The sequence below is a fragment of the Charadrius vociferus genome, unplaced genomic scaffold, assembly GCF_000708025.1.
Source record: "Charadrius vociferus isolate BGI_N301 unplaced genomic scaffold, ASM70802v2 scaffold39, whole genome shotgun sequence".
NCBI classification, from domain to species: Eukaryota; Metazoa; Chordata; class Aves; order Charadriiformes; family Charadriidae; genus Charadrius; species Charadrius vociferus.
The window spans coordinates 1,346,256-1,358,300 of NW_009650188.1; the positions used below are offsets into that span (position 1 = coordinate 1,346,256).

General features: G+C 36.7%; 1 protein-coding gene across 1 annotated transcript in view; it reads right to left on the reverse strand.

Moving 5' to 3' along the window:
• Positions 1-11,955: 11,955 nt before the first annotated feature.
• Positions 11,956-12,045, reverse strand: part of RGS21 (regulator of G-protein signaling 21) — a 4,918-nt gene continuing 4,828 nt past the window's right edge. The window contains exon 4 of the mRNA XM_009892878.1: positions 11,956-12,045. This exon is cut by the window's right edge and continues 132 nt beyond it. Coding sequence (XP_009891180.1) covers positions 11,956-12,045 — 90 coding nt within the window.

The following is a 12,045-nucleotide window of genomic DNA, read 5'->3' on the forward strand; positions in this document are numbered from 1 at the left end:
AAGAAACCCAGAGCTTCCTTGTACACACAATAAACAACCTGTTAACTACCATTTTCAAACAAGAGAAGTTCTCCTTCCTGCTCTGTGTTTTCAAATCAGTCAGAGCTGTAAGAGACAGATTTGTACCTAAACTTCAACACCCTGAGATGCACCTAAACCAAAGCACAAAGTCTAAACAGATGGTACGTCTTGTTTAAGAGCAGAAACCTCATTTCCTGCAGTGATGTGGAAAGGAGGATGAAGATGGCTGTGGGAGAAGCAGACCAAAAGGTCTTTGAAACAGTACTGTTTGTTATACTTTGGTGTCTCTAAAAAGATTCAAAACCAGAAGAGTACAGAGGGACTAATTAGCTACTGGCCCAGCCACGTCATCTAAAATAAATCCTTTTTCAGTCTGATGTCTCCAGTCCACTTAGCAGTATCCAGATTTCTGTGTTTTTCTTTCCAAAAGCTCATCTTTACCATGGCAGCTCAGTTACATGCCTATTTGCCTTTCAGAGCTTTCCATGCCTTCCTCTAATCTTAACATCATGAAAGCAGAAGCTGCTGTCTTCCCTGTGTCACCTCTCCATACCTCTTAGTGGATTCCTTCTCTTTGCAGATCTGTGAGACAACAGGGGCAACCTGGGCTCCTCCACATCTGTTAGTTCCCTCTTGTGTTGCTGATGCTGGCCTGCTCTCAGCAGCCTCCTGAGCTTGCACAGACAGGGATATGCGGTTACAGGAGCTGTCAGTCAGTTCTACCTGACAGATCTACCCGGTGGCTTCTCCCATGACTGTGCCTCAAAAGAGGTTTGGTTTTGTTTGTGGAGCCCAGGGTTGGAAACGTTGCCACTGGTCTCTCAGCCTCAGTGGAGGCAGGAAATTCCCTTGTTTGTGTCTCTTTTGCTTCCCAACTTTGACAGTATTTTAGTACATGCATAACTCCATAGAATCATAGAATGGTTTAGGTTGGAAGAGACCTTGAAGATCACCGAGTTCCACCCCCCCTGCCACAGTCAGGGACACCTCCCACTAGATGAGGTTGCTCAAAGCCCCATCCAGCCTGGCCTTGAACACCTCCAGGGATGGAGCTTCCACAACTTCTCTGGGCAACCTGTTCCAGTGCCTTACCATCCTTCTCCAGACTGAGAAGTTTCAACAAGTGAGTTCTTTATATAAAATGATTTTCTAGTAGTGTTAAAAAACTGGTATCCAGTTTCCACTGAAATATATTTGAAATTCTCTTCAAATATTCTATAACATGGAGACCCATAAATCTATAAAGTATTCTAATTGCTAGGAAGATGGAGATGGTTCTGAACGTAGCTCAAAACTCTGATCAGAGCAAATGCTAGTTATTCTAATTTCATTTTTAAAATAGTTATTCACAGTCTTAATGCCAACAGCACTATCTAAAAAGCTGCCACAAGGTGGTACCACCGTATCTTGTTAGATGTTGAAATTCCTGTATTAAAACAACTATTTTCTTAATATAGCTGTAATGTAACATAGATGTGGATACAAAACATGCCTTTATTTTAAGATAATGTCCCTTAGTGCTGCAGAAGTGCTCTCCACAGAACTTTGAATTGCTCCTATAAATGCACTAGCAGTGGGGTCTGTCTCTCCGCCAACACTGATTCAACAGGACACTTATGTTTGCAATGTGCTTTTCTGCAATAATTACTCAAGACAGATTGCTTAGGTGCTGAAAGTGAAGCAGATTAAATATTTTCCTAAATTACTCCGTAAATAAACAAATTAATCTTGATGTCTGTCTTGATTGTTCACCTTCCTTCTCACATACCATAGCCATTGTAACATCTTCCAGTTCTTTGGTATGGACAGTTGCGCCTCAATTGTATAAAGACATTTTCCTGAAAATGCCAGGATACTTAAGAGTCAAAGGAACAAGAAACCTGGGCAGTTTCACTGTATGGGAATTGAGCACCAATTTTGTGTTCTCTGTTTGCTGTTGTGGTGGGGTCAGTGTCTGGCTGAAGTGATGTACAGGCAGAAAAGGATTATTTAGTGGTGAAAACCATCTGCTGTGCCAGTGAGGATTTCTTCTCTGGTCAATTATCTATTTATTATCCCATCTAATGGGAATTCTCTTCTTTATCTCAGGATAAACAACAAAAAGTTCCTAATAAAGCCTCCATCTGTATTGTGTAGCTGTAATCCCATCCCTCTGGTTCCTTGAATCACACTCCGTGGCTTCTGTTTTTATGCTGCTTTAACACACATGGTTCATATCTTCTTGACCGAGACACTGTATTTATGCTCATGTCCTTAATATTTCTTCATAAATCAAACATCTGTTGCCCTAATTTTGTAGTCACTGAATTCCTGCCAATTCACTAATATCTTTTGGCTAAATTAGGTGCCTCCAATTTCAAAATGCCAATGTATGAAAATTTTGGAGAGGAACAGGTCTCTGCCCTGTGAATACTAATAGTATTTTGAAAAAGAAATGAACCCTAAATAGTTCTAGTTGTAACATTCAAGACATGTATTGAATTCTAGGACTGCATTTGGAATTCTAGGACATGTACGTTCACATCCATATGTACTGCTTTCAGTCCTTGAAGCAAAGTTCAGTGGAGCAGGTTGCCCTTAATGCAAGGCCATGCCCCTGGAATTCGATTTCTATACTCCCCGTGGGAGCCAAAGCCTAAAGGGTAATATAAACATTACCTCTTGGTTCAGATATTTGAAAGGTGGGTTTGATAAGAGTTAATACATGCATCTGAATAAACTCTTATACCAGGGTGCACAATGTCCTTCAACAACATTTCTAGGTATCACCTGCTCAATGGGCTGCATTTCAAGCTGTCTTCCCTTAAATATATTAGATTAACATTTATGAAGCTGAATCTCATTAAATTTTTTTCTGTCTTTATTCTGCTGCCTCTGTGCAGTTTCTTTGCAATTACGTTGTACTAACTCCCTTTTTATGCCTGCAGATTTCATTTGCATATGAATTTCCCTCACTTTTATATAATTTAAGAACTTAAAGGAGATCTCTAATGGGTTGTAATTCCTTTTGTCATTTCTCTTTTTTCATATTGACTGCCAACACAAAATCAATTCCTGGGATCATTTTAAATACATAATTAACATGAAAATGAATAATAACACCAAAATAATAATGAAATTTATTAGAAAAGACATGATATAACTTTCTTTAAAAATAAAACCAGATAATTTTGTGCAATGCTACCATAAGAAATTTGATAAGCAACAACTCATAGGAATTGTCTGATGGACTTCAATTACCAATGCATAAACCCCTGTTTTCGCAGAGGACAGTAAAGTATGAATTAGTTCATATTTCTATCCATCCTAAAAGGAAACAAAACAAACAAAACCCCTTTTGTTCAGAAAGAAACAAAAGGTTTTATCTTCGTAATTATTAATTCCATAGATACAGTTGGCCTGAAACTGCATTTTTAGAGTATAAAGTACTTAATGGTAGTAGGCATTCTTTTGTATTAATTCACTTCACAGAAACCCGTGGAGATTTTTAGGGGACCAGATGAACATTTTTTAAAACTGGAATCCTCCATTTGTGTCCCCCTTTACCATTCCTCCAATTCTAATTTCAGTTCAGAATACAGACTTATTACCTAGTTGTGTGTGGCAAACAAAAAAAAAAAGCATTGACCTTAATAAAAATATTAGAAAAAGCTTACAAAAAAAACAACCCAAGCTTTTTTTAAAAAAACATTAAAAAATTACTGCAACCAGCAAGCATATTTTTAAAATAGCTGATTTTCCTGTTTTAAAATTTATGCAAGAATGCAATTTTGCTAGGAGAACCAATGTATTCCTGGCAACAGAATTCAGCTCCAATGTGGTATGTCATTGTCATTGCAGAGAGATCTACATAAAGTGTGAGAATAACTGAAAAATGGCATAAATATCAGCAAGTATGAAGTGTGATCCAAGTACAGTTTATTCTAATAATTCCTGTCTCAGAATACGGAATATCCAATACTGACTCACTCTCAGCAGTGACAAACATTTGAGACTGTAAAAGGTGACAGTATTAACGAGTCTGTCTAGTCTGGACTATGCTGCACTTACCATTTGACATGAAAAGATATCATGTCACAAAACCCCCCTTTATGTCATTTAATAAGCCCCATTTTTCATTTTATTCTCCTAAAAGGCTCAGCTCTGGTAAGAAATTCAATTAATACAAGGGATTAATTTTCACTACTGCCATTTTATCTCATTACAACAGGCAAAATGATTGCATTTAGATCAAAATCCAGTCCATTTGTTCTGGAAATTAAATTCAAATCTATTTGAAACTATTCATCTTGCATAGTTGCTGATGGTGCTTCAAGACAAGCGGTAGCACTGTATAAATTTAGAACGGACTTGAAGAAAGAGAAGTCCCTTCATGGTGAGGAGCTTGGTAAAAGACCAGGTAGGGAGAATGCAGAACTTAGAAAAATCTTGGCAATACAAGCAGTGGTGTCATAGTGTCAGTCTATGTCATTTTATCTGATATCTGCTAGCTTGTGTAGTGTCACTTTACAGTATCCAGAGTATTTTGGAGGTTTTCTGTTGTCAGCCCATCCAGGCTGAATTTGCCTATGCATCTTCTCTGTTGAATATAATGTTTTAAATAACAAACTAGTTTAACCTTTCAAAGGAGCCTCCCCTGTTACATTATGTGAAGAATGAGCTTTCCTGAGTTTGTGATATTTATACTTCTTTATATTCTTTCTTTTATCTGTTTAGAAGCAGATGCTCCTTCAGCCCTGGATGTTGGGTATTTGCTTAGGTTAGTGGCAGAAATATCTATAACTAGATCAGAAGAACTATTAATAACATTAGTTATGCGTGGTGGTAGTTTAAAGAGTAGAGACTCTGTAGCCTGTGGTTAACAGAGTACAGTTATTCTATATTTCAGAGGGAGAAAAAGGTAATACCTTTTTATTGTGAGTTTTTTTGCCACTGGAATTTGGTGAAGAATTGAAAGGTGAATACAGTGCAGGTTGCTGAAGAAGCGTCAGCCTAGGGATGATTGACCAGTGTGGGAGACTGGGCTGGGTAATCTCTTTGTATCCTGCCCTGCTATATTCCCCACGCTGTGCAGGCATGGAAATGTTGCTGCCAACTCAGATAAGAATAAGAAGGTTTTTATCCAAAATGCTAAATCATACATCTTCATGATTTCTTCTCTTCCTGCCCTCTTCTCTCTGCTGAAACAGGATACTTAGAAGACAGCATAGTGCATTTGAAATTATTCAAGAAACATAATTTATTTAAGGATTATTTTTTCTTTTCTGGTTTATGAGCCTTTCAGTTATAACCACTCAATTAGAAAAAAATAGTTTCCCTAGAGTTTTTACTGAGTACATGCTTTTGTTTGCCTTTCCAGGACTGTTATGCATAGTAAGGAAACTATTCATAGAACTAAAAATAACCTACATGCAAAACTAAATGGAAACAGATATGGATTGAGAGACAAATCCAGTTCTACTCATTTTATATGCAAATAACTAAACCCATGTTATATAGAAAAACCCCACACAATGCAATGGCTCATTTAGGACAGAGAAATGATAACGTGGCAGCTAGAAACCATAGCAACAATATAAAAAAAATAAGGCAGGGAATCATTTGCTCTAGTATCGTCTCATTTTTCTCACTAAAGATCAAAGCACCCAGAGCCTCTTCTGAAATATGTAAGAATACATTGAGTCTAATTTCCAAGGCCTGGTACTATAGCAGTTGAAAAGCTGGGAACAAATGGAAAAGAAACTTTTCTGGGAGGTGTATTCTCTCAAAATGAACAGCTTAAGAATACTTGAAGTTGAGCTTTTCGCAATCATTTTAGTGTCACTTCTCAGTTCTTCAAAATACTTTCTATTACTAAATGAGTATTTCAAATTAAGTTATTTCAAAATTACCATATGAAGCGATTACAGTTCCTAGGCAGTGCAGAGACAGCATATCATGCTGTACTTACTGAATGAAGGTGAATATGCATGGGGATCTCATTTTCATTACTCAATTTCATATTTCCTTTACAAACCTGGGCTGCTTCTTGAGATACGTGAGACCTTTAACAACAACTGTGAAGATGCCTCTTTTCGTGGGTTTTTTCCATTTGTTTTTCAGTATACTGAAAGGCAGAAAGTGTGCTTCATTTTTTCAGATCCGTAATGTGCTTTAAAGTTCTGCCAGCAATACAAAGTGTAATTGTCATTCAGAAATAAAGATGTTATACTGATTTCATGAGTTTAATTTACCTGCCCATTCTTTGTAGGAGCCCAATTATATATGGTAGGTTTCCCTTTCTTAGACATAGCAGTAAAGTCCAGATGTAGCAGGTAGTCTTCCCCAAAATTCATGGAGTCTTGGTAAAAACCAGCTAGTTTTGGCCTCTAGTCTTCAGAACTTCTGGATATTTTATTTTCCAGTTCAGGCAGTGGATTGTATTATCTTGCATCTGATTTAACACCCCCAGAGGTGAGCAGGGGCCCTTCCATTGGCTTGTGTGCCTTCATTCACATGCTTCCACACAAGCTGGAGCATTACTAAAGATGTGTGGTATAGAGAAGAGATAAAAATCAAAAGTTTAATGAGCCAGCTCTGACGTGCATATGTGGAGTTATCAAACCGAACGTTTTCTGGCTGCTGCTTGCTGGAATAGTTTGACCACACTGATATCATTCATGTTTGGATACATTGCAGCAATTGTTAAAGCTGTTACTGCCTCTTTCTATGACTGAATTTAATTTCAAAAACTGTATCCTCTAAAAGAGCTGAACTGGGTCAATGGTGGGGTTTAACCCCAGACAGCGGCTGGGACCACGCAGCTGTTCACTCACTCCACCCCTTCCCCCTGCAGTGGGAAAGGGAAAAGAAGGAAAAAAGAAAACTTGTGGGATGAGATAAAGACAGTTTAATAGAACAGTAATGGAAGAGAGAAAAAAATATATTAATAATGGTACGAGAGTATACAAATCGAGTGATGCAATGCAATTGCTCACAGCCCAGTGATCGAGAACCCAGCCCATCCGGAGGAGGGATCGTGGATTCCTGCTCCCCGGGCCAGCCTCCATTTATATACTGAGCAGGACATCTGTGGTATGGAATATTCCTTTGGCCAGCTTGTCCTATCTGTGCTCCCTCTCAGCTTCTATGGGAAGCTGGAAAAGTTCTTGACTTAATATAAGTGTTATTTAGCAATGCAGCAACTAAAACAACGTGTGCTATTAACATTCTTCTCATACTAAATCCAAAACACAGCAGCTACTAGGAAGAAAACTAACCCTATCCCAGCTGAAACCAGGACAGTTGAGAAGGGAATCCCCAACAGACATCTCATCAAGAGGGAGATCTTATACCTAGAGAATAAGGCTAGTTTAAGAAGGGCGCTGTTGCCCCAGTGGCTGGAGAGAGCTTAGGGAGGAGAGGACGAGCAGGGTGCCAGCATGGCGTGGGGACATGTCTCTCTGGTCTGACATCAATCAAAATGCCTTAGAAAAGCCCTGCACTGAAAAACGCTAATTGAAAATCCACTTTGACAACTGTGTAACCAGAGATGAAAATTAGACGTATTTGGGTACACGAGCAAGACTGTTATTCAGCATGCGTTAATGGGTACAAAACTCTTCTCAAATTGTGTAGGTTCTTAGCATGATGGTCATCTCATTTAGCAGCAGACACTGCTTGAGGGATTCTGTTTTCAGAACTTTTTTTGATTGGATCGAGATCAAAACAAAAGTCTAGGAGATTCTTGTGCAAAGCCTGTGATTATGTGTGGCTGTTTAAGTACATTTTTGCATTACAGTGTTAGCAGAGAATTTTCTGATAAAACAGAAAATACGGAGTCTTCATCTCCAACATTTACAGAAACATGCTGAATTTAACAAACATTTGACAAGACATAGGTAGGAATCTCACAAAGTCCTGTCTGCCACTAGAAGTAGACCTGGCTGCCTATAATTGGGATCCTGTGCTTCAGAACAATCCTGATATCAGTCCTGTGCTGAGGACCAACTATGCATTTATTACATTTATGTATATGCTTATTATTTTATATTTCTATTATATAAATATAATATATGAATTAATGTATTATTTTATTATTATGCCTTTAATATTCATTCTGAGACAGACCTGTCATGATGTGAGCATGATGGATCTGAAGGGGCTTGTGAGTCTAGATGCTCTTGGAGCTTTAGGATTGGCACTGAGTGCAGGAATTCAGATTTTTATATTTTTAAGAAATGTGGTGTCCACTTTGCATTTATTTACCATTCCTATTTGGTAGGATTGTAAATCTACTTTTTTGTGCTGAAAGAGATTAAGTCCTTAAAAAAAAAAAAAGTCTTCTCAGTTTTTTTTTACCTGCCTTGGACTTGTAAACAGAGAGGAAAAAACCCCAAATAGCCACTTTTTATTCAGTGAAAGCAAGTGGGAAGCTTGAACTGCAAACAGAGATTCTAATGCAACTTTTTACAAGTACTTTCTACTTAGCTACAACAGTATTTTGTTCCTCTTTTTATTATGGGCTAGCAAAAAAACGCACAGCAAAACCTCCTTAAAAATTCCACCATAACTTCTGCAAGATAAATATTGAAAGTGTAATATTCAGTATTAACAACACTATAGTCTTCTCTTCTTTTCCCATTATAACCCAGAGCTGTTATTAGGATAAATAATTCTGGTAATGTGTTAGTGCTTGAGGTTCCGCAGGAATAGGTGACATACAAATTTATAAGAATAGTTGTGACTCCTCTCCACAAAATTTATATCCATGTTTTTCAAACTTTAGTGGCTTTGACAATGAAGATATTAGTCTGATATCAAGTGGCTTTGCTCTGAAGGATTGCTCGGAAGCCTGAACATAGATCCTGCCTTCCCGCAGTGTCTGCAAGCTCTCCAAATATTAAAGGGCATAAATATATTACATTTTGATGGAAGATGGAGGTAAATTCCCAATTTCATAACTGCTGCACAACAGTTTATACAATTGGGCCAAGCTCACGCTGGAAGTCCTTGGTAAAGCTCTGAGATTTTGGCAAAGTTCAGTCTAAATCTTCTAAATCCCACTTCAGTGTCTGGCCTTTTCCTCTGTCAAATTATCAGAGCTCAGATGCTAGGCTGTGACCTTTTTTGGTGCTGTAGAAGTATGAAACGTCAGGTTTAGGCCTACAAAATAAAGAGAAATAAAGACTACTGGCTCCCATCTTTCACATTTGGGTGTTTTCAGATACTTTCTGAAATAGGTCTTTAATAAGGCTTTAATAATAAGTTGTATTATAAACATTTTCAGAAGTTTGACTGTTAAACTCCAAATATTTCAATACACTGTAGATTCTTTTGTTTAATTGCATATGATGTAGCCAGATAGTGCTCTGAGGGTTTTAAAAATTAATTGTGAATGTGCATCCAATTATCATTGGATATATATGAACTTATAGTGATAATTTATTTAAACTTTGCAAAGTTTCATCTCATATTTAAGCATCTGAATCAGATTTATTAATAAAAATGTTGAAAGGCTTGATCAACAACAAAAGTTTGAATTAACTTTGTTAGTTAATTAACACTAGCACAATTTTAACTTAGGGGTTATAAAAGGATTAGAACTGTTACTTCACACTTCAGTCTGTGGTAATTCCTAAAAGTGCAGTTACTGCACATTTCTCTTAAAATATTCTAAATTAATTGAAAATGTGTTAAAGCCATTAATGATGCTTTATTATGTAATTATAAAATGAATGTCAAATGCTAAAAAGTTAAGAATTATCTACTCTTTTGATGATAATTATCCTGCTGATCATAGAGAATCAGCTACACATCATGTGGATGTGATGCTTCCTACTATTGTTTTTATATAGTTATCAGAATAATAGCATGCATTATTTTTATCATGTTTGACTTTTATATATATTTTTAACTTCTTATTCTGTGTTTTCAAAGAATCAGGAATTAGAGATCCTGGCAACCATCTTTCTAGCACTTTCTAGGTCTTTATGATGGGGTAAAGTCAGATGTGTGCAAGCATTAGAGGAGCACAGAGATATTTGTGAAATGTCATGATCACACATCTATTTTTAAGGTACTTTTTTATCTTTAGGTCCTAAACAATGAGTAGAGCAGAATTTTTTGGCATTCTGCTTGCCCTACTAAGAAAGGTGATGTGATCCCACTTCTTCCTACATGTGGGAATTTTCTCTTCTGAAAACGAGAATTGGATTTGTAAGAAGGGAAAAAGGCTTGCTACGTTTTTGAGTAAATGATGTAATTTCAGCAATCCTTTTTCAGCTCTCTTTACTGTGACTTTACCCAGCAGAAATCCCCTGGTGCAGAAAGGATACCAAGGCTGCGCTGCAGGCGGAAGTTGCAATTTTCCACTGAAGTATTATTGCAAAATGAATGGTAGCTGTGGGACTGCAAAACAAACCCACATCCTCCTTGTAGCTCAACCTCAGTGATCGTGTTCATTTCTCTGTTAACCACTAGTACTGAGGAAGAAAGAAAAGAAATGCAGACGGTAAGAAGAAAAAAATAGGTGATAGAATAGATGATGGTGATCAAAGAATAGATATTTTACGCCATACCTACCTAACCTGTGGCAGGACATTAACCTAAGTATATAACCTAAGGCAGTATATTGGGGCTTTCAGACTACTTAATATCCCTTATTGTCTAAATGAATTAGTTCCTTAATGTAGTTTGATAAAATAGAGAGGATCTTTTGCATAGAGGATGTGATGGTGTGTAGAAGGCACGAACAGAGTTCCAAACAGGGAGAGATTCCCAGAGGTTTAGAGCAGCTCAAAAGCAAAAGAATCAAGAGGATCAAACTCATATCAAATGAAAGATTCTTTTTTTTAGAAAAATCTTATTCCTGTCTCTTGTATTTAGAATTATTTTCCATAGTGAAGATTCTTCCTGTTCCATGTGCTTTAAAATACTTTTTTCTTCAATACTATGCCACAGCTCCTTCCTTCACCTAAATAAATGCAATAAATCCTCTAATAGCAATGAGTAAGATCAGTGCGTGCATTTGGAGACACCTGAAAATTGCAGTAGAGTCCTATCACACCTTGCTTGTTTGAAAAATAGCACCATGACTAAATTCTGATTTACGTGCTTACGTGCCTAAAACTGTTTCTCTGATGTTTACTTTTCTGTTTATCTGTATTTCATTGAAAAACAGTAATAATTATTGACATTACTTCTTCATGAGTGCATGGGGACACTATCACGGATACATTCAGAAAAGCAAAAAAAATGGATTTTTAATTGAAAATGTACAAAGGAAGATTTACTAATTTTTTTTCCAAAATGCCTACACAATTAATAAATGAGATTTTTCAATAAAAATGTGAATGAAACAAATACAAAGAAAATTGAAAAGAGTCATATTGCAGACAGCTGTATTACGAAACACTAATTTTCTCTGAATGCCAAGAACATTGGTTATAAACCAGCTGCCTATTTATGAAATATTATCATAGTGTGTTATCCACCATATTTCTACTTCTCCTGTTTTGAATTGGTATAAAACATGTTTAAAAGAGAATTTCATTTTTTTTTACAAATTACAAGTAAGATGATGAATGAGTAAATGTATTCAAGTGCCCTGAGAGGAGTTCATTTTTGAGGCCATACTTCTGAAGAAAAATCAACAGCAAACTAGAAAACCAAAACATTCTGCTGAAAAATGTGAAAACGCTTTGACAAATAAAGCAAACACTGGAAAAATTATCAATGGCAGAGTTTACTAAAAAGAAAGTTTGAATGTTTTAGCATATTCCATGCTGTTTCTTGAATATTTCTCCACTATTCTTATCATGTGCATATTGTATTTAAAAATGAGCTGGCAAAAGCAATTCTTAGATCTGGTTTGCACTATCACTTTAATAAATATTGTCTGTACTGAGTTGCAATGGCAGACATTTACAGATTCACAATCCCTCAAGTATTTTCTCACAAAAATGGGAGCCATCTCTTCTGATTGCCGTTCTGTTGCTTCTTTACTAGTTCCTTGTATGCTTCTGACCTTAGAAACCTGGGGAA